The sequence below is a fragment of the Callithrix jacchus genome, chromosome X (assembly GCF_049354715.1).
Source record: "Callithrix jacchus isolate 240 chromosome X, calJac240_pri, whole genome shotgun sequence".
NCBI lineage: Eukaryota > Metazoa > Chordata > Mammalia > Primates > Cebidae > Callithrix > Callithrix jacchus.
The window spans coordinates 16,756,606-16,780,608 of NC_133524.1; the positions used below are offsets into that span (position 1 = coordinate 16,756,606).

Below are 24,003 nucleotides of genomic sequence, written 5' to 3' on the forward strand. Positions count from 1 at the left end.
GAAGGGGTGGGAGTTATGGGAGAAGAAATGAGTTAGGGAACAGAAAGCAGGATCAGGGGCTGGTTAAAAGACAGATCAAAGGAAAACTAAAAGACCCCTCAAAGACAATTTCTATTAACCTCATATTTCGCAGCCTCACAACCTGGCCCAGTCTCAGGACAAATGGACTATCTATACAAATACACTTATACAATTATACACATAAATTGTGTGTGTGTCTGTGTGTGTGTACTTTTTTCCCAGCACACTGATGTTAAGGAAGAAATGAAAAATATGACATAAGTAGATAACGCCTAAAAAAGTAAGCATAACCAGTGAGCTATATAGACAGAATTTTCAGGAAGCTAATCATATCTCACAAAGAAATTGAGATGCCCTCTTGATCTTTCGCTGAAAAGAAAGTCTTTCCAGTTATAATAAATTTACAATTTAGAAGAGCTCAAAAATTCCTCCAGCTTTGTTAGTGAAAAGCAACCTGTCTTTAAGTGCCCCAGGTCATGTCCTCTTTTCTCATCTCAAATTACTCTGGGACAATCAGAAAGAAAGTGATCTACATCTGATTACTTTTCGGAAAAAAGAAAAATATCAAGGCTGCCTGCCAGGAGTTTTTTTTACGGTGTAGTTCCTCCTAGACACAGAAAATGGGGAGAAAGTTGCTGCCATTTAACAGACATGAATTTTGACCGGCCATGAATGAAACTTCTGCTGCTCCTGAAAAATATGTGTAGCTTGCCATGCCCTCAGACATGTGATTGAAGTCAATTCCCCACCTGTCCGTGGCTTTTGCCATGGCAAAAATCACTAAAGCAGCAGTCTATCTTTGCCCCTTCAGCCTGAGCCCCACCTGTAAAGGGCCCGAGAGTAAATATTTGAGGCTTTGCAAGCAAGATTGTCTCTGTTGCAACTACCTGTAGCACAAAAGTGGCTATAGAAAATATTTGTATAAACAGGCATGAATGTATTCCAATGAAACTTTATTTACAAGAGCAGATGGCTCACCAGATTTGGTCCACAGCCATAGTTTGCCTACTTCTAGCCTAGACAAACTGTTACCTTAGCAATAATAGCTAATGATCATATTGACAAGAACTTACTTATGTCATTGTGATTCCCATCACCCAGCAAGCTCTGCTCACCTGTGCTTGTTGTCAATATCCTTTATGTTTATGTCTTAGCCTCCTCTTCCAATAAGCCTGAGACTGCTTACCTTAGAAGAATGTTCTAATCACCTACTCTTCCTTCTCCTTCATCATGCAAAGAGCACCTAAGAACAAGGCTATGTCTTAATCACTTTTATATACCCAGAGCCTTGTAGAGAACCTAGACCATAGAAGATGCTCAATAACTGAATGTAAAGTGAACAGTTCAAGGAAATACAATCAATTCAAGAGAATGAGAAGACAAGCCACAAACTAGGAGAAAATGTTTGCAAAAGACAGATCTGATAAAGAACTATAATCCAAAATACACAAAACACTCTTAAAACCCAGCAATATGGAAAATGAACAATACCGTTTAAAAAATGAGCAAAAGATCTGAACAGACATCTCACCAAAGAAGGTAGAGTTTCGGCAAATAAACATACGGTTTATAAAGAGATGGCAAATAAACATATGAAGAGATGCTCCGTATCATCTGTCATCAAGAAAATGTAAATTAAAACAACAATGAAATAGCACTTACATACCTATTAGAATGGTGAAAATCCAAAACACGGATAACACTAGATGCTGGCAAGAATATGGAGCAACAGGAGCTCTCATTCATTACTAGTGTGACTACTTTATGGTACAGTTACCTTGGAAAACAGTTCAGCAGTTTCTTGCAAAACTAAACATACTCTTACCATACAATCCAGCAATCATGCTCTTTGGCATTTACCCAAACAAATGGAAAATTTATGTGTATACAAAAACCTACATACCCATGTTTATAGCAGCTTTTTTCATAATGGCCAAAACTTGGAAGCAACCAAGATGTCCTTCAGCAGCTGAATAAATGGTGGTATATCCAGACGATGAAATATCTTTTAATGCTAAAAAGAAATTAACTATCAAGCTATGAAAATACAGGAAAGAACCTTAAATACATATTACTAAGTGAAAGAAGACAATCTGAAAAGTCTACATACTGTATGGTTTTAACTGTATTACATTTTGGAAAAGGTAAAACTATGGAGATGGTAAAAAGATCAGTAGTCTCCGGGGGTTGGGGAGGGGGAGGGATGAATAGGCAAAGCGCAGAGGATTTATAGGGCTGTGAAAGTATTCTGTGTGATACTGTAATGGTGGATCTATATCATTACACATTTGTCCAAACCCATACAATGGGCACCACTAAGAGTGAACTCTGATGCAAACTATACTTTGGGTGATAATGAATGTCAATGTAGGTTCACCAATTGTAACAAATGCGCCACTGTGGTGTGGGATGTTAGTATGGAGGAGGCCAGATGTGGTACAAGGGAAGTGGGCATATGAAATTCTATAATTTCTGCTTAATTTTGCTGTAAAATTTAAATTGCTCTAAAAATAGTCTATTTTTTAAAATGCACATGCAATCACATATGCAAGTCTTTACTTAGCCTCTTCTATGGCCCATCTTCTCAGGAGACACTGAAAGCTAATTACTTGATTAGATAATGGGTCCTTAGATGTGACAAGGTCTAAGCACATTCAAAGCACAAGTGACAAAAGAAAAAAAGATAAATTGGACTTCATCAAAATTAAAAATGCTTGTGCTACAAATGCTACCATCAAGAAAATCAAACAATAACCCACCGAGCAGGCAAGTATTTTTTTTCCCCACATAAAAAAGGCATCATTTTTATTTGGCATACTTTCATTTCAGAACAAAATAAGCAAAAAAGCACAATACACAACATCCAATATCCTGTTATAAAGGTAGAAAGAGAATGGGGTGTAAGGCTGTTGTTTCCTGCCATAGACACATGGACAGGAGAGAAAAACACTAGACATCAGCAGAGGGAGCCAGGTGGGATAAGGCCACTCAAGGTTGTGGGACAGAGCCACTCAAGGTTGTGGGACAGAGCCACTCAAGGAACCATGGGGACACTACACAAGGGCACAAGGTTTCCAAATATAAACTCCTAGTCTACTTCTTCCACGCGACATCCATTCTCCTCACTCTCAAGCAGGGGATCTCATCAGAAACAATGGCACTAGATTCCTCTGCTGTCACTTCATCTTCCTCAGTACCTGGCTTGATCATGCAATAGATGCAGTTGGAGTGGGTCTGGGGATTCTCAAGGGAAAAGCCAGAAAAGAACAGAGCAGTTTCAAACAGCAGCAGCACCAGGTCCTTGACAGCTTTGCCGTTCCTGTCTGTCTCAGCCTTCTGCTGCAGTGTCTCCACAATGGGGTGGTTGGGTTGATCTCCAGGCACTTTTTGGCCACCATGTAGCCCATTAGAGAGTTGTCTCCAAGTGCCTGGGCTTTCATGATTCACTCTGTATTGGCTGTCCAGCTGTAGGTGCTGGTCATAATGCAGCAGGGTGAAGACACAAGCCTACTGGAGGTTGTCACCTTCTCAACATTCTTATCTAAGATTTCATTCATGAGCTTGCAGAGGTCTTCAAACTTTGCCTTGCTCTCCTCCATTTTCTTCTTCTCCTCTCATCCTCAGGTAGTTCCAGACCCTCCTTGGTGATGGAGACCAGACTTTTCTTATCAAACTCCTTCAGCAGCTGCATCTAGTACCCATCAGTGGGCTTGGTCTAGTATACCACCTCAAAGCCCCGCTTTGAGAGGTGTCTACCTGCTCTTTGCTCTCACCACTGATGTAATAGATGGACTTCTGTGCTCCTTCATGTGAGAGACACTCTGATGGAGATGTCATCTCATCTTCAGACTGGGAGGTGTGATAGCACAGCAGCTCAGACAGACCTCCCTGGTTAATGGAGTCCTCATAGATCCCAAGCTTCTGATTGTTAGAGAATGCCTCACAGAATTTATTGTAATTCTCATTGACTTCTGCCAGCTCAGAGAAGGGCTCAAGCCACTTCTTAACAACGTTTTTGTGAATTACTTTCAAGATTTCGCTTTGCTGGAGCACTTCTCAGGAGATTCTCAGAGTCAAATAGTTCAAGTAACTAAATAGGGAAAGAGATTGACAGCAAAACTGACTATTAAAAGAGAGAGCATTCAATTCACATTGCAGATACGTAACCAACCTAAGTGGCCATCAACCAACAAGTGAATAAAGACAATGTATACGTATACCATGGACTACTCACCCATAAAAAGGAATAAAATAACGTCTTTTGTAGCAACTTGGATAGAGCTGGACGCCATTTTTCTAAGTTAAGTAACTCAGGAATGGAAAACCAAATACCGTATGTTCTCACTTATAAGTGGGTGCTAAGCTATGAGGATGCAAAGGCATAAGAATAATATAATGGACTTTGGGAACTGTGTGGGGGGAGTTAAGGAGGGTGAGAGATAAAAGACTATATATTGGGTACTGTGTACACTGCTTGGGTGACGGGTACAGTGAAAATCTCAGAAATCACCACTAAAGAACTTACCCATGTAACCAAAACCACCTGTACCCCAAAAACTATTGAAATAAAAATTAAAAGAGTGCATTAAGTAGATACTTTTAGGGAAAAAAACTTAATATCTCTTATCTCCATCAATGTTTTTGTGTGTTTGTTTGGTTTTGGTTTTTGTTTTTTGAGATGAAGTCTTGCTCTGTCACCCAGGCTGGAGTGCAATGGCATGATCTCAGCTCACTTCAACCTCTGCCTCCTGGGTTTCAGCAATTCTCCTGTCTCAAGCCTCCTGAGTAGCTGGAATTACAGGCACCCACCACCATGCCCAGCTAATTTTTTTATTTTTAGTAGAGACAAGGTTTCACCATGTTGGCCAGGCTGGTCTCAAACTCTTGACCTCATGATCTGCCCGCCTCGGCCTCTCAAAGTGCTGGGATTACAGGTGTGAGCCACCATGCCCAGCCTATCCCCACCAATGTTATACAGTCTCAGTAGCAAGTAGAATATATGTAACTATAATCTTTGCAGAATTATTTTGTGTACTCTAACCATAAACAAAATAAGCTTTAAGAATTATATTTCGTTTTCTGTTATCTAAAACACACTTCAAAAACGTTGCAGCTATGAAAACAGTGGAGAATTTCAGGCCAATTTCTGCATGAAAGCCTGACCCTGTAGGGCTGAGTGGAAAAGCAAAGCCTCAAAACTTCTGGAGTGCTTTGTACCCTCATCAATAATGCGAACACCTGCCCTCAATTCCATAACCTTCCTGGGCAGAAGAACTGACACTGGAGTCCAAGGCACACAGCAAAGGGGGTGTGCTGGGGTAAGGGTCAGATCTAGACCTGCCTGCCCCCCTTCTCACCGAACCCCCACCACTGCCACTAAACCTCTTGGAACTGCTCTGATCTGAGCCAGAGCATGAGGAACGTGTCCCAAATGTCAAGTCAAGCTTGGAGCAACTAATTTTGAGGGACAGTCATCTACTTTAAATTTTGGATATTTTTTTAAATATTTGAAACAAAAGTCATCTCTGTAATCCCTTTTCAGTCATTTTTTAATCTTTTTTGGACTAATGTGTTTAAGTCAATAATTTAAAGAAACACACGTGTGTGTGTGTGTGTCTGTGTGTGTGTAGTATTAGAAATGACAATCAAAAGGTTAAACTTTAGTTAACATTTCATTGGCTGTGAGTTTCACTTCCCAGCAGGCATCCACTAATTAATATTTGTTAATCTCCAGAGCAGAATGAACAGACCCAAAAATTGCAAATAATCCTTTGATTTAATCAGGAGAAGAATTTATTTCCTTTAAAAGCAAGAACAAAGACAAATGCTGTATGATCTCACTTAAGTGTGGAATCTAATAAAGTTGAACTCATGGAAGCAGAGAACAGAATGGTGGTTATTAGGGGCTGTGGGTGGGGCCTGGGGGGGGTTGGTCAAAGGGTAAAAAGTTTTAGTTAAAACAGGAGGAATAAGCTCAAGAGATCTATCGTGCAACGTGGTGACTGTAGTTAATAACAACGTATTGTATACTCGAAAATTGCTACAAGAAGATTTTGTGTTCTCATCACAAATAAATAAACATTTAGGGTAATGCATACATTAATTAGCGCAATTTAGCCATTCCACACAATGTAGACATAATTCAAAAACTCATGCCATATACCATAAACATATATACAATTATTTGTCAATTTAAATAAATAAATAAGGAACGGCAGTTTGATTAATCAAAAATAGGGGAGGGGGGATTTATACTAGATCCAGTCAACCAATAGCCAAGCTTTGTTTGTGGCTACTTAAATAGTAGAAAAGGACATAGTTTCCACCCATTCTACAACAGTATGATAAGCTAAGGAGTCAGTTACTTATTTTCACTATTTTTTCAATCAGTTCAAGAGTGTTTGGTTCTATTCTATGTGATTCTTTAAGTATTTGCCTTACTCCCAACATTTTTGTCCTTATTATTGGGAACGTTATAGTTTCTAAAACACTGATTTCTGGCTTAACTATGAATTTTGCAAGTATAGTTTGTCCATACTAACTGGAAAAGAAAAAGTGATCCTATATAATCACATGGGACAGTAACGAAAGAATATGGAAAGATGCTCTTGGGAAAAATTATCAAAGATTTGGAAATGGGCAAAAGACTACTGAGTGTCCTTTCAGTGAAGTGTTGGGTATCATCCAAGTGACTATCCCAGGATTGTCTGGTTCTATCCAGGTATGCACCTTTGATTGATCGTCTTCCCAATATTTAGGCTATTTTATAACTCTGTAAAGGTAGAAGTCAACCTATAGAAAACTGTTAGTAATGCAAACAATTATTCTCCATTAAAATGCAAATACACTGTATCTGGAAATATAATGAATTTCTGCCGTATGGAAAGAATGATCTCAAACATTACATTTCATTGCCATATAAGACAGCAACATCCAACAAAATATATGTACAATGCAAGCCACAGATGTAATTTTACTTTTTTTTTTTTTTGAGATGGAGTCTCTCTCTGTTGCCCAGGCTGGAGTACAATGGCGTGATCTCCACTCACCACAACCTCTGCCTCCTGGGTTCAAGCGATTCTCCTGCCTCAGCCTCCAGAGTAGCTGGGATTACAGGTGCATGCCACCACACTCAGCTAATTTTTTTGTTTTTTTGGAAGAGACTGGGTTTCTCCATGGTGGTCAGGCTGGTCTCGAACTCCCGACCTAAGGTGATCCACCCGCCTCAGCCTCCCAATATTTTGGGAGGGATTACAGGTGTGAGCCACCACACCCGGCCGTAAATTTGCATTTTCTAGTAGGGCACTGAAAAGGATAAAAAGAGGTGAAATTCATTTTAATAATACATTTAATTCAATTGTGTCCAAAATATTATTTCAACAAGCAGTCAACATAAAAATACTGAGATAGTTTACATTCTTTTTTTGTATACTATGTCTTTGAAATGGCTAATGTACTTTACATTTACAGCACATCTCAATTCATACTAGCCGCAATTCACATGCTCAATAGTCACGTGGTTAGTGGCTACCATATTGAACAGTGCAGCTCCAGTTTTTCTTTGTCTGCACAGATCTGGATAATTCAACTATTACATCTCCCCATGCAAATATTTGTTAAAACACTTTTGGTGTCAACCCCAGATATTTCTTCAGCTCCTACTATGTTTCTGGCTGTTCGCTACTTATTAGAATGGGTATAAAAACTATAATAAATGTCCCCTGACCTCAAAAAGTAAGATGAGGTAAGACATATAAATCATTTTTTAAAGTTTTCAAGCAAGATTACATGTAAATGAAATCTTGAATTTAGTGGACAATAGAGAAGTGAAAAATCAATATGACAGGCACATTCGAGGAGGAGACTTGGGAGGGAAGAGAGGAGCCAGGGATATTCAAGACTTAATAAACAGAATGAGGAAGAAAAGGAATGAGTTAATGATTCCAGAAAACAGAAGTTACTGGCCTGCTTTTATTTATTTATGTATTTTGCCTGATGTTGCCAAACATTCCATTTCTTTGTTTCAGATCATAGAATTCATAATATATGGTTGTCATAACCAGATAAATTAAAATAACTTTAGATTGAATATAGGTCTTATCTATTATATGTTGTATGATCTCAACTCTGCTCTAAAACATGCATTTTTAAAAACAGGAAGAAAACATCCAACATGGCGCAGACAACTGGATTGATTATGGTAGAGTAATGGATGATCCTGCTTCTTTCAAGTTTGCTATACCTTTTATCTTTTTTCAATAATCATGTAATATTTTACAATTAGAAAAAAAAATGTGTACTGTTTATATTATATAAAGATGTCATATTCATACGATGGTTCCAGAAATTCTGAAATGATGCTGGACAAATAGATATATCTGAACACCCCAGTATGATCTGTTGATGTTTAAATACCAGAACAATAGTCCAGGATCTTTTATATCACATATTCCAGAACCACAGGCTATTGTACTGATAAATTGTGGAGTAAGATTTTATCCATTTTCCACCAATTTTGTCTTGCAACGTGAGAAGAGTCAAGTCTTGCTGAAGCTAATAAGTGGCCATCTGGGGCTTATTTTACTTTTAGAAAAGCAGATTGCTGAAGGTGACTGCCTCGTTGTTAAGAAAGGTTCATGACTAATGGTTTTGACAAGGAAAGCTGTTCAACTGCCTAGGTGATTCATTTGATCACTCATCTTCTGTTAGTCACGCAGATGATGGGAGTTCTAAACACAACTTTCATGTTTGGCCTTTGCCTTCATGATTTCAGCTCATAGAGCAAACTATTGTCATATCTTCCAGTTAACTTGACTAAGCAGCCCTTGAAGAATAACTGGCTACTTTACTTTCACTTTGCACACCCTACCTCTAGCACAATCATTAGGCACGTCTTATCCTTCTTTGCTTTTGCTATTTACTAATTACTATTAACCATTGCCCTTTGTCCACTTCATTCTGACTTTTTCCACTTACTCAGCTATTTCTCATCTTTCTCACACCCTCTACTTATTTAGCCCAGTAGTTTCAAATTAACTTCTTGAAATAAGGCTTGCACATTTTCAAAATGCTAGAACATTTCGTAGATTTATAATAATATGGCTCTGTAAGTGTGATAATGCCTTATAGTAGTCAAGTTCGCAGTTTTTTGTTAATCAACCATGGTATTGATGGACTTATGAAGCTATCGGAATTTTTTAAGCAGGTGTAGACCTAAAGAAGTCCTGTTTAGGCATGGTGGCTCATGCTTGTAATCCCAGCACTTTGGGAGGCTGAGGTGGGCGGATCACAAGGTCAGGAGATCGAGACCATCCTGGCTAACATGGTGAAACCTTGTCTCTACTAAAAATACAAAAAATTGGCCAGGCATGGTGGTGGGTGTCTGTAATCCCAGGTACTAGGGAGGCTGGGAAAGGAGAATCACTTGAACCCGGGAGGTGGAGGTTGCAGTGAGCCAAGATCATGCCACTGCACTCCAGCCTGGGCGACAGACCGAGTTGCTGTCTCGAAAAAAAAAAAAATTGCTTGTATTCATGGAGTTAGATAGTGAGGGGAGTCGGGGGGAAAAGGATGAACTATAGAAAAGAGTATGCAAATGGATATGAGTAAGGGTGTCCACTAGTGTTCTTTATGCTAACAAAAACTTTAGAAACAACCTGAATATCCAAAGGGTATGAATAGTGGAGAAAAATTGTTGTATCTCTAAACAGTGAAATAACAGGCAGCTATTTGGATACTCATTGTGATATTATTTGAGCAAAGTGTTACTAAGAATAGCCTCTTAACATTACTCTTATATATATATGATCATTGCTCTTATATATATATGATCTCACTCATTTGACTGTGAGCCTTTGATGATCCTCTGTCTTCTGGATGAGATATCTTTGCGCTCCTCCTGCTTCCCCCAGCCAATCTCCGTGATTTGCATTTTCCAGTTTGTGGGGATAAATCACTTGTTGGTTGCGGTAGCCACGTGGTCAATTTGCACATTTCTTTCATTAAGAAATTCAAAATGTTGTGCTAGGAGGGCAGAGGAGATTTCGGAAGACTCTTTGAGGAAAAAAATTGTACCATTGGGAACCTATGTCCAAAGCATTAACGTCATCAGATTAACTCAGCTATATAGGAAGCTATTGAGAGATTTCTATATAAATAATCTGTTTATTTCCCTGCATTCACAGCCTCCTCTCCCCATTGCTGGCCCCATTTAATTTCCATCCCAGAAACAAAAAACAATCAATGTGGCTGGAGCATTTATGGAACCTTCCATAAAACAAGAAAGACCTGAGTGGGGCCTTAAGGAATGGCAAAACATTTTGTAGGCAGGGCATATGGAGAACAGTCTAGCACAGTGATGTTAAACCGTGGGGCTCAGAAGGAGTGTGAGGTGCCCTGAAGTCCAGGAGAGTCTGATCCAATCTGATCCACCAGAGTAATAGATTCGGCTGGAGGGCGAGTAGAAGGTATGACCTGGGGAGCCGCATTAAGAAGATCCTTTTGAATGTTTAATATGAGAGTTGAAATGTCATTCAGTAGTTGATGGGAAGCCCCTGGCACAATCTTTCTCAATAAGCATCACACGTGTAACTCTTCCAAATGACTTGTGGCCGCCCCTGCTGCGACTAAGAACCATTGCTGTAAGAAAACAGCAGTCAGATAAAACCAGGTCAAGAAAGAGGCAGAAAAAAGCCCTTGACTGGAATTTAATAGCAGCGAAGTGATAACCGTGGTAAAAAGCCAACCCTCTGGCCCCTGAGCTTTGTATTCAACTTTCTGTTCTCCCATTTTGATTACTTTTGCACTTTCCTCCAGGATACCCTTTCCCTCATTCTCTACCTGAACAATTCAGGGAAACCTTTTTCTCTGTGTTTCTGTGGCAGAGTGGAAGCAGACTGACATTTTCCCCAAATTGCATCATAAACTGCCAAGGGGGGAAAAAGAAAGCAAGAAGCCGAGAATAGCCCAAAAAGCCAATGTTCCCAAGTAAAGATTCGGAGGACAAAATTCCCTAAGTAGGTAATGTCATTAAAGCAGTGGGCCTGAGAGGTGCTGCTGTTAAAGAAGCACCACCCAAACAGTAACCTAATCCCTACATAACGGGATGCAATGATACAGAGCGCACACCTCTTATTAAAATCCTCTTTCCTCTCCCATTTTCAGGCATCCCAAAATTCCCAGAAATTTTTCACTATCTTATCCAAGAAGTTACTCTCCCATCCATGCTACCCTTGATTAACTCTCTCTTCCACAAGCCATCCCATATGTCACTTCCCAAAATATCACAAAGTCTGTGCTACAAACCACTATACTTCTCTCTCCCTCTCTCCCTCCCCTTCCTTCATTAACCTGGGCCTTTCTTGAACACCTTGTCACAGGCAGGAAAAAACAAAGGTTGTGAACATATAAATGTCATATTTTCGTCTGATAGCCATTCTTCCCAATCCTTCATCTGCCTGTAAGCTATGTGATCACTAAACCCTGCCTGTTCTTAAGCACACAGAAAAAATGGCAGTGTTACAAACTCAACCTTATCCTTTTTCAAACCTCCCTTACCTGCTTGGGAGTTGTTGCTCACCTCCAGATTCCTGATGAAGGTACACACCTACTTCACATCTGAAGCAGGGCAGTGGTCACTAGCACCCCTTGAGCACCCAGTGAATGGTATAGCCCCGCCCAGATCAAGTCACCAAAATCACCTGCTCTGCATTCCTAAAATAACTCACAAAAGACTTCTCTTCCTCTACCCTCAGCCCTCCAACACTTGCCTACATGTAACTGGAGAAGGTGTACTTGTAGAATTTCACTATATAACAATTGCTTAACTTTATTACGGGACTTAGATCGATTCTGGGGGGTTGGGGAAACGGATAAGCATAAGAGAAAGGAAAAGAAAAGAGAAACAGAAAACTAGTGTCAAAGCTCAGTTTTGATAAGGCCTTAAAAATGTTTATGGACTTCCTTTCCGGTAGACTTTTTCAGTGAAATATATTAGAAAGGTATAGGAACTACAATGCCATCAGGAACTCTCAGTATTTACCTGGAAGTGAGAATCAAGCATAGTACCCTACTCAGTGTCCCACAGAAAGAAAACTGTAGTACTTGCAGCCAAGTTGAAAATGGAAATCAACTCTTGTGGTAGATCATTTCCAACGGTGGCCACCAACAATCCTTCTATCCCTGTACACCCCTCCCATCAAAAGGTGGAGTCTATTTTCTCCTGCACTGGTCTCATGACTTGTTTTGGCCAATCAAATGAGGCAGAAGTGTGTACTCCTAAGAGCTACAAGAACTATAAGCCTTTAAGAACACTTAAAATTTCTGCTTTTGTGTTTCTGGAATCAGCTGATAGATTAAAAAGCTCAGGCTAGGCCACTAAATGAGAAGATAGAGGCATAGCCAGCCCCTAGCCATTCCAGCTGAGGCCAGACATGTATGTATGCCATCTTAGACATTCCATCCCAAGCTGAGCTCCCAGCTGAATACAGCCAACACCATGTCTAGCAGAAAAACTACCTAGCTGAGCCCAGTAAATCCACAGAATCCATGAGAAATAGTAGACTGTTATTGTTTTAATCCCGTAAGGTTTGAGGGAGTTTTTACACAGCAAGAGATAGCTGAGACAACTCTGTTTATCAATTCAACAAATCTCAGCCAAGGATATCAACAAATCTGGATCCTAGATAAGCTTTTAATTTTCTTACTTTTTATGTTTGAGCTGTTCTTTTGTTACTTGATTGTTCTATATTGATCTCAGTCATGCATTCAAGACAGTTTTGATTTTAAATATTATCCCCCGTAGTTCCCATAAGAACAATCAAAATTATTAGAGCTTACTTTGGGTTCAGAAACTCTGGTCACTTCATCTATACTACTATATATAGTTAGTAATATAGTACATAAACTTTCTCTGATTCTGCAGACACTTTGGGTTTTATTATTGGCTTGAATTATAAATTTTTACTTTCAAAATGTTCTGGGTCTGTATTTGTGGTGATAATTTCCTTTTGAATGTGTTTTTCCAAGCTTATTCATGCTTTTCAAATGTAAATTCACCAGTGTGAGAGCAATATGTATTCAGACAATAGCATTCATCAGACATCACTGCTGCACTGGAAGGATTCTCCAGGGTTTAACTCTAATCCTTCTCACTTCCTTACTCTATAGAGTCTTTGTGTGACTTTATTGATGTCAATGACTTCAATTATCATCTTTAAATGATGACTCTCAAATCCAGACTTCCCATTTGGACTTCCCCACTGAGAGTCAGATATAATTCCAGCTGCCCACCAGACATCTCCACTTAGATGCTCTACAGACTTCACGAACTTAACGTCTCTGAAATGAAATTCCTTGTCCTCCAAAACTTGCTTTTCCCCCCTTAATCTTTTGCTCAATCAATAATCAATAGTAGCAGCATCCTTCCAAAAATATGGCATGTGGGTCTCCTCACCTGATGAGGAGCTCTAGGTCCCATTTATTTCCATATCCCCAAATCTTAGCACAGGACTTAATACACAGTAATGATCACTAAGTGTTTTCCAATTACTAATTGAATGAACAATGAGGTTCTGCTTACCTCAATAAGAAATATCAGCTGCTATCTAACCCAGATAAATGTGCCAATACTTTTAGCACTATGTAGTCTTATTCAAGGCAAGACTTCCATTAACAGAGAGAACCAAATGGGTCACCACAGGCCATATGCTTGAAAAAGTCTTGACCACAACCTGCTTATGAAGTACAGCCTTCCCATCAGGACTGATGCTCATTTGAACAGGTTGCATGATGAACCTATTGCCTCAGTTCCTGAGCCCCTGCTGCACCCAAGTCCTGTTCTGAGCAAAGCATGTCACCTTCTTGATTTCAAAAATGAGACCTCTTCCTAGTCATTCATGCTGCCATAACGCCAAGGTAGTCTTGTACTCTACAGCTGCACCATACCAAATAGCTCTACCTTCTGGGATACATGCTTTTAACATTTTTCCCCAATCACAAATTTCCAGCTAGGTCCAAGTAGTTCAATGCCAACTCAGTTGAAATCTTTGATTTCTTTAAGGCACTGTGTTGCAGATGTTAATTCCTCTTTATTACTGAGTCATATGTGCAGACCCAAGTACTGCCTGATTCACTGTGCCCCACTTCCTCTCTGAGTAGTTCTAGAAGTCCAACCTGCTTCAAAGCCAAACCAGTTTGAGTCATAGACATTTTAAGTTTGTCTTTGTAGCTTAAAGGTCTCATTCTCTTGGTAGGATCATGACTGACAGCTTGTGAACAACGTTTTTTATATTTATTTCTGCAAAACTGCTTTTGTACTCTGAGATTAACTTATAGCATCTTCAATAATTAATTATTTGATGTGGCAACTTCTTTGTGAAATCAAGTACAGTCCCACATATCCATGAGATACCCTCTGGGTTTATAATCCTAGACCCCTAAACATAACTACTTTTTTTTAATTCAAATACATTTTCATTTCTGGAGTTGGGGTGATTAAAATGGTTCATTCAAAACGCTCTTTAGTAAAACAGTACTTCCCAATTTTGTAACATCTGAATAAAAAAGCAATTTAATCTCCCTGAAAACATTTTTTGGCATTAAAATTCATTACATCCATTTACATAATGATGAGGAAAGCTCAGTGAAACTACCAATCTATTTAACATCTTAGGTTTGATGAAGCACATTAAAACATGAATGCACAGTCAAAAGACAGGTTATTTCATTACCAGACCATGTTATACTACTTCTTTAACAAATTCTTATCACCTTCCTCCTGTCCTTTGCCTCTCTATACAGTCTATACAACTACATCATTATATATTGAATAAATTAAGGAGGATGTATAAGGTTTAACACATCAGTGAAATGTGAATATATAAATCAATGCCAATGTGCTAACAGCAAAGATCTTAACAGATGTACTTTACTTCTAGGGTAAAATAAACGTATTAACAATTTACATGAGAATGGTTGAAACTCAAAAGCCTGAAAACAAAAATTTGGTTTAGCAATCTTTTCATTAAAGTCTAAAAGTAATCTTTGGATCTCCCTATTAAAATTCCAGCTGGCTTTTGTTTTTTCCAGAAGTTGACAAGTTGATTCTAAAATTCATATGGAAATGCAAGAGATTTATAATAGTCAAAACAATCTGAAAAAGAAGAACAAAGTTGGAGGACTTACACTTACCAATGTCAAAACCTACGTTAAAGTTATGGTAATCAAAACAGTGTGGCACTGGCATAAGGATAGACACATAGACCAATGGAATAAAATTGAGAGTCAAAAAAAAACCTCTCATGTTTATGGTCAATTGATTTTTGACAAAGATGCTAAGACAATTCAATGGGGAAAAATAGTATTTTCAACAAATGGTGCTGAGACAACATGCAAAAGAATAAAGTTGGACTTCTTCCTCACACTATATGTAAAAATTAACCTAATATGTATCATAAGTCTCAATGTAAGGGCTAAAATTATCAAATACTTAAAAGAAATCATAGGAGTATATCTTAATGTCCTTGGGTTAGCCAGTGATCTCTCGGATATGATATGAAAAGCACAAATGGCAAAAGAAAAAGTAGATAATTTGGATTTCATCAAGATTATAAACTTTTATGCTTCAAAGGACAACATCAAGAAGATGAAAAGAAGTAGGACAGTGGCTATAGAAGTCAGAGTCCACTAAGGAGAGTGTAACAACTCACTTGCAGAAAATAAAGGAAGAAAAATAAATAGAAAGTGAAAAATACAACCCACAAAATAGGAGAAAACATTTTCAAATCATGTATCTAACTGGTATCCTTAATGTATAAAAAGAATTCCTACAATTCAATAACTGAAAGACTAATAACTCAATTTACAAATGGGCAAAAAATTTGAATAGACATTTCTCTGAAGAAGATATACAAATGATCCATCAGCACATGAAAAGATATTCAACATCATTAGTCATCAGGGAAATGCAAATCGAAAGCATAATAAGATAATATTTCACACCTACTAGGATGGCTGTAATCAAAAAGACAGACAATAACAAGTGTTGATGAGGATGTGGAGAAGCTGGAACCCTCCTCATACACTGCTGGTGGGAATATAAAATGGCACAGCTGCTTTGGGAAACAGTTTGGCAATTCTTCAAAATGTTAAATAGAGTGTTAAAAATGACCTGCCAATTCTATACCTAGGTATACACTCAAAAAAAATGAAAATACATGTCCATAAAAAATCTGTATGTTCACACCAGCACTATTTATAGTAGCCAAAAAGTAGAAACAACTTAAATGTCCATCAAGTGGCAGTTGGTTAAATAAGAGGTGGTATGTCCATACAATGAAATATTACTCAGTAATAAAAAGAAATGAAGTATTGATTAGCAAACCTTGAAAACATTATACTAAGTGCTCGTTGAAAGAATCCAGTCACAAACACCACATATTATATTATTCCATTTCCAGGAAATGTCTGCAATAGGCAAATCTACAGGGACAGAGTGTAGGTTAGTGATTTCTTAGGGCTAAAGGATGTAATGGGATGAGAAATGAGGAGTAACTGTTAATGGGTACCAAGTTTCTTTTAGTGGAATGAAAATATTCTCAAATGAGACTGTGATTGTGATTCTACATCCTGTGAAAATAACAAAAAAATTAGTTATACACTTTAAACAGATGAATTGTATGGTATGTAAATTATATCTCAATATAGCTGTTAAAAAATAAAAGTAATTTTCTTTCCATTTCATGTCACAATTCATTATGAAATCTGAACCAGGGAATCTGAATTAAGAATGTTTTATGAACTTCCTTTTTTCCCTCAATAGGTTTTATTTGTGGGTGAACATACTGTAACTGAAGTGCCTGCTAAATTGATTCTGTTCCTCTTTATGGGGCAAATTTATCAAATTTTCCTTCAGTTTGTCTTTCCCCTATATAGATTAGTACTCTTGTATTTAGAAGATGCAGTCCCAAATGATTCCTCACTTATCTCCTGGGTAGTACATAATGTTGCCATAAGAAACTACTTTTCTTTTCATTCAAAAGACTTGGCCAGTCTGCAATCTACTTTCTGCTTCTGGAAAGACTACTCAGAAAACATTTCTTTACTTTTGTCAGGAGCACTTGTGAAAGACTTTGAAATAAATGGACCAAAAAATATATATATTTCTGAGTGTCCTGTCTGGTACATTTTTTCAGGTTATCTGATTCTACAGGGTTTGTGCCTTTTTTTTTTTAGACCTAGTCTCATTCTGTCACCCAGGCTGGAGTGTAGTTGTGTGATCTCAGCTCACTGCAACCTCTGCCTCCTGGGGTTCAAGCAATTCTCCTACCTCAGCCTCCCAAGTAGCTGTGATTACAGGCAGCTAATGTATCTTTACATTATTAGCCCCCATGCCCGACTAATTTTTGTATCTTTAGTACAGATAGGGTTTCACCATGTTGGCCAGACTGATCTCAAACTCCTGACCTCAGGTGATCTGCCGCCTCAGCCTACCAAAGTGCTGGGATTACAGGCGTGAGCCATCACACCCAGCCTGCTTTGTGCCTTTTGATGCCTTCAAACTATTTTACAACTCTGTATATTGTAGAAAAGAAAAACAGATAATAATTTAAATAATTCATGTATATAGAAATGCAAATGAATGTGTCAATGGAATGGAATGGACATCAAGCGGTATTGCATCTATTTCTGAATCTATGTAAGCATTTTTGATGTGTTCTTTAAATTATCCTTTGAACTTGTTGTAAAGTCTTACTGGTTTCCTTAGTAATTAATTTGATAAATAAGATGTTTTATAAGTGTTCACTTCATTTTTGTCCTGGTTTTAACATTTCTTGGAAGAGTCTGTCTTAGTTGAGGCTGCTATAATAAAAATACCATAGACTGGGTGACTTAAATGACAAACAATTCTCACAGTTCTGGAGGCTGGGAAGCTCAAGATCAAGACACAAGCAGATCTGGTGTCTGGTGAGGACTCTCTTCCTGATTTGCAGAAAGCCTGTCTTCTCATTTTATGGTAGGAGGGGAGAGACATGGTAGGAGGGGAGAGACATAGCAAACTCTTGTGTCTTTCCTTATAAGGGCACTAATTCCATTCATGAAGTCTCCACCCTCATTATCTCATCTAAACTGAATCACTTCCCAAAGGTTCCACCTTCTAATACCGTTACATTGGGAGTTAGGATTTCAACAAATGAGTCTGGAGGTGGGGGACACAGTCCGTCCATAACAGTATCTTTTAACATTTCTTCTCTTACTTTATACACTAAAGTAGGAAATTTGGCTTCCCCCACATTAGTCCCAAAGAAAGTAACAGATAATAATAAAGTAACTAGCAATCCCTAGTTCAATACCAATGTAGTTTTATTGTGTTGTGGCTGGGTGTGTAATACTAGCACAATACTTAATATATAGTTGGTGCTTGATAAATTTTTGCTTATTAAGTAGTCCTTTTTCTGTTATGTTTTATATCTGGCTTTTTTTTTTTTTTTTTTTTGGAGACGTAGTTTTGCTCTTGTTGCCCAGGCTGGAGTGAGTGCAATGGCGTGATCTCGGCTCACCTCAACCTCTGCCTCCAGGGTTCAAGCAATTCTCTTGCCTCAGCCTCCCGAGGCTGGGATTATAGGTATGTGCCACCACACCTGGTTAATTTTGCATTTTTAGTAGAGATGGGGTTTCTCCATATTGGTCAGGCTGGTCTCGAACTCCCAACGTCAGGTGATCTGCCCGCCTCAGCCTCCCAAATTGCTGGGATTACAGGCGTGAGCCACTGCACCCAGGCTATATCTGGAAATCTTGTCTCTGGTCACTGGAGCCCTCTCATGTACATTTAGCTCACATCAGCCTAAATCAACTCTTTCTCAATGATGTTAGCACTGCCTTTTGCCAAGCAAGGTCTTCACACACTGCAGATCTGGCCTCTGTTTGTGTAATTCAAGGAATCGCAGCCTATTCCCCCACCCCAACTTGTTCCAAATTAGCCTCCTAGCCACCCACAGGCCTGCTGCCATCCCTGACATTCCCATCAAGATAACCATTCCTCTAGGTTAATACATAGTTTCCAGAGTAAAAGGGAACCAAAACCAGGGACAACAGATGTCAAAACAAACAACTCTGTAATTGAATAACACCCCTGTCATCCCATCCCCCAACTCCCCAATCTCTACTAGCAGGGATGGCAGAAGATAGTATTTCCTATCTAAGAACTTAACTGTGCCTTTGCAAGTTAATTTCCAGTCTTCACAGTCGGTCTTCACGAAGCTAAAGGAATTGCTATTAAAAGGATCAGTGATTCACCCTTTTCTCATTCTTGGCAGGGCTAAAGGGAGAAAAGAGGGCAGAGGAGGTGGATGTGTAATATTGTGAGGTGCTAACTCTATTATGAGAGGACCAGCCTTATAATTATGGGGCAGTTAAGGAAAGGTCTATCTCATCAAGTTTATACTATAGTTTGAGAACTAAAGCTCATCTTTAAACAACATGTGTTTATTCATTCATTCAATAAATATTTATCAAGCACCTACTTGGTCTACTACCATGTTGGACTGTATAGCAGGTGCTGAACCTGCCATGCCCATACCCCTGGGATCTTCCCATAGGCCACCTACAGAGGATTCTTTTACAGGCTAATGGACACCCTCTGAGGGTGTTTGCTAACCTCTAAAGGAGTGTACTCATCCTGTCTGGGACAGCCCAGAAGTACTAGAATGGGAGTGGATAAGGACCCCAACTTCCTACCCCCAAGGTAGTCCACAGTCTTTCAGAAGGTTCCAGGAGGGATTGAACCCCTGTTGCCTAAGTGGTAACTTGCTCATTCATGCACTTTTGACTGATTTCCACCTTCCCTCCTGTTCTTCCTACAGTCACATCCCAAATAAACCAAATCCTTGTCTCAGAGTCTGTTTTGAGGGAAACACAAACTAGGACAAGAAATATCTGCATATACATGTGGTAAGCTGATGTGCACTCTAATATCTGTAGACATAGAGTGCCCAAGACTACCCGTCTGGAGCCCTGAAAACTGAGTAACACAGACTAGAGGCGTGTCTTGCTGTGAGTGAGAACTCTACCACCTGGATCTACACAGCTTACCGTCTGCATTAACATAGCTTTCCAATTCAGCACCCTTTAGTAACTTTACCAACATCACTTTACTATTCAGCTGTTTTTAATCAATGCTGATTATTCCAAGAAAAAATTTGGACTGCTATTCCAAAAAAAAAGTTTGTCTAAGAGGATAAAAGTTGCAAATAAGATTTTTTCAGAAACCTTCCCCAAGATAATTGTTTAAATGAAAATCAAACTGTTCAATTCAATAGACAGCATTGACAGCTTTTTATTCCTTTAGACTATTAAAAACATTCACCTCAAAATCTCCCCTTGTTGTGTCCACCAATTTTAAACGATTACATCATACTTCTTATCCAATGATGATCAATCTGCTGCACAAAAGGCCCAGTTTTAACTAGTCTCTGAAGCCTCATAAGCATCACAACTTAGCCCTTTCCCCTAATGAAGCTGCTAAGACTGCATTGAGGTAATGCTCACCCTTACTGCGGTAGGAGTAAACTCAACTTTGTCTTACTAGTAGGTTGCTTGCATGGTATTCTCAGGAATCCAGCATTCAAAAGGAGTGGAGAACAGGATTGGGGGGGTGGATATCCTTAGATAAGACCATCCTCTGTGAGTAGCTGGTAGAGTTTCATACAAGATGAGTAGCATGCCAGGTGCAGTGGCACCCACCTGTAGTCCCAGCTACTCGGGATGCTGAGGCAGGAGGATCACTTGAGCCCAGGGCTTCAATTCCAGCCTCAGCAACATAACAAGATTCCGTCTCAAAAAAGAAAAAAGAAAATGAGTAGCAGATTGTCATGACAAATATTAGAAGATGGTAATCTCCTGGAGGGGTGAAGACTCAAGGTCAGAAGAACAAGGTTAAGGATGCACAAAGGGATGCCCTGTGAAGGGTTTAAATCCCTGAGTATATTTTTCACAGGCCATGGAAACAAGGCACAATCAATACACAGTTTGAAAGTCCTTCCCCCATAGGTTGTAATTCCCTTTAGCATTCTTTGACCTTTCCATAAAGGCCAAATCACCTACAAAACTTCGTGAGTGGCAAAACTTTGTAAAGGCAAGTGGAAGACAAGGTCATGAGAGGAGAAGTAAGTTTTTTTCTTTTTGAGATGGAGTTTAGCTCTTGTTGCCCAGGCTGGAGTGCAATGGTGTGATCTGGGCTCACCGCAACCTCTGCCTCCCAGGTTCAAGTGATTCTCCTGCCTCAGTCTCCCAAGTAGCTGGGATTACAGCCAGCTAGTTTTGTATTTTTAGTAGAGATGGGGTTTCTCCACGTTGGTCAGGCTGGTCTCGAACTCCCAGTCTCAGGTGATCCACCCACCTCGGCCTGCCAAACTGCTGGGATTACAGGCCTGAGCCAATGCAGCACCCAGTGAGGGGTAAGTATTGACCATATCCCTGTTCCCCCTGTTTGAAAACACTCTGGTTAGGGGCAGCAGAGTACCTCAAGGAGAACTGCAGTTTAATGCAGGTCAATGGCCCAGGCCATGCCCAGCCAAGGTCATGAGAGAACAGGAAATCAATACCACAGCCTTTGGAGTATAATAAGGAGAACCTTAAGGAGCCTCCTCTCTTGCTCAAATGTATCTACCCAAGAGAAATATCACATGAGCCACACACGTGAGTCACACATGTAATTTGAAGCTTCTTGCAGCCATATATCAAAAAGTAAAAAGAAACAGCTGAAATTAATGTTCATATTTTATTAAAATCATGTATTGAAAACATTATCATTTCAACATGTAATCAATATAAAAAGTATTAATGAGATATTTCCCCCTTTTTCTACTAAGTCTTTGAAATTCAGTGTGTATTTTGCACTTACAGCACATTTCAGTTTAGCCACATTTCAAGTGCTGCATAGCCACATGTAGCTCATGGCTGCAGTATTGAACAGCATAGGACTACGGAAAGGTGACCCTGGGAAAAAAACAGACCCTTGGATAACAATCCCTCATTCACTATCTTTAATTTAGCAGCTGAACCAGTGCTCTCTATAGAAACCAGAGACCAAAACCAGCAGGAGTGAGCCATGGGGGAGGAATAAGGAATGAACCGGAAGCCAGCCCTCCTCTTAGACATAACTGTGTGTGTAGCCAGCTCTACTGTCTGGGCTACACATCTGCTGTGTCAAAACCCAATTTGGATTCTCACTTTCTACTCTGTCAGGAACAAGTTGTACTTCCTGATCTCTTTATTTTCCCCTATTATTCCCTCTGTAAATTTCTCTTTCAAAACAAGAAAAAAAGATTCTGGCTCATTCTGCTTGCTGTGCTATGAGCAATAACGTCCTGTTTTTGATCTGGCAGTCTTATACCTTCTGCCAGTATTTATGAAACTGTGGCAAGCCAACTTGTTAGCTTTCAAGTAGGGTCAAATCTCAGACCTTTCACAATTCTTGACATTATCATCCCATCCTTCAATGCCTAACCAAGGTCTGACTCCAAGGAGGAATTAGAGGCACCTTTACTAACCTCTCAGAACTATTAACACTTCTTGTTTCTACTCAGCCTTTAGCACTTACAATATAGAATTTTTAAATAATTTTGTGTGTCTACCTTTTAATATCTCCAATTCCCCCATTGCTCTATGAGTAATATTCATTAAAATGCTTGCTGAGTGACTCATTGATTTTTGTTCCATACATGTGGAACATCGGAGAAATTTCACACCGTGTGATCACCGAGTCTTACCTTCCCCACTTCCTACATTCAGATGTGGTGATGGTGTGTGTGCCCCTCTCCTCTCTCATGTACCATCAACCTCCCTCCTTCATCCCCACTCTTCTTTAATTTTCCTTTCTTATATAGTAACTTACCATGTTTTCACCTTAAAACACTAAACCAGATCAACTCAGTGAAAACAAAGCCCTTGAACCTAGAGTTATGGGATACAGAAGCTAAACAAGATCACTTTTTAGTGAAATTTATGAATGCCCTAAGCACACTTGTCTTTAGATTGCCTCAGGTAAAAAAAATCCTTCCTTTCTTTTACCAATGAAAATCCCTTTGGAAAAAGGCTGCAGTTAACATACTAAAGTTAACAGATTTTCGGCAGGGCACGGTGGAGCGATGGATCATGCCTGTAATCCCAGCACTTTGGGAGGCCAAGTCAGGCGGATCACCTGAGGTCAGAAGTAAAAAATCCTCCTGGCCAACATGGTGAAACCCCGTTTCTACCTAAAAATACAAAAATTAGCTGGGCGTGCTGGTGTGCACCTGTAATCCCAGCTACTTGGGAGGCTGAGGCAGGAGAATTGTTTGAACCTGGGAGGTGGAAGTTGCAGTGAGCCGTGATCACGCCATTGCACTCCAGCCTGGGTGACAGAGCGAGACAAAATCTCAAAGAAAATAAAAAAGATTTCCAGTTTTTTCATAGAAAAAGTAAGTATTTATGATATGAGTCCAATCACAGATGAACGATATTTGCCATTCTATTACAAGGTAATTACACCAGAAAATTCCAGTTATTCTAACCTACCCACTACATAACATTTGAAAAGATAAAGAAATAACCTTTTGTTCTCTAAATATGAGTTATTTTTTCTTTTTCTTCCCTTCCTACATCCTTTTTCTTTTCTTTTTTTTCCCCTCCTTTCTTCCTCTTTTACATCTTGTTTTCAAGTCCATAGCACTTAATACGCATTTTTCACAGCTTTTCTTGGTGGGGTACATGGTAAACAGCTCAGATTAGTCTATAATATCAGAACCTTCTAAGTTATCTTAGAGATACAGAATTGCTCTCAAACCACAAGAGTGTCTATAACCTGATTGAGGGTTAATCTATCTATAAGAATTGGAGTTTTGTCAGCTATAGACAGAGTAGAAGGATAAGGTAGGTTGAACTAAAACTTGTCGACATTCCCTTCCTTCATGATCAGAGTTAGAGGCAGGAAGAACACTGAGCTTT

The 24,003-nt window shown here is 39.2% G+C and overlaps 1 protein-coding gene and 1 pseudogene across 16 annotated transcripts in view; both read right to left on the reverse strand.

Annotated features, from left to right (window-relative positions):
* Positions 1-2,961: 2,961 nt before the first annotated feature.
* LOC118150656 (heat shock protein HSP 90-beta pseudogene) lies at positions 2,962-5,894 on the reverse strand (annotated as a pseudogene).
* Positions 5,792-24,003, reverse strand: part of CTPS2 (CTP synthase 2) — a 229,244-nt gene continuing 211,032 nt past the window's right edge. For 12 of the 16 annotated variants that reach the window (XM_078362207.1, XM_078362202.1, XM_078362205.1 and 9 more), the window contains one exon: positions 5,792-7,326. In XM_078362207.1, the coding sequence (XP_078218333.1) occupies positions 7,158-7,326 (169 nt within the window). In that variant the 3' untranslated portion in view covers positions 5,792-7,157. Of the gene's footprint in view, positions 7,327-9,857; positions 10,045-24,003 lie in introns of all 16 variants that reach the window. The other 4 variants (XR_013531371.1, XR_013531370.1, XM_078362211.1 and 1 more) reach the window with 2 other exon arrangements.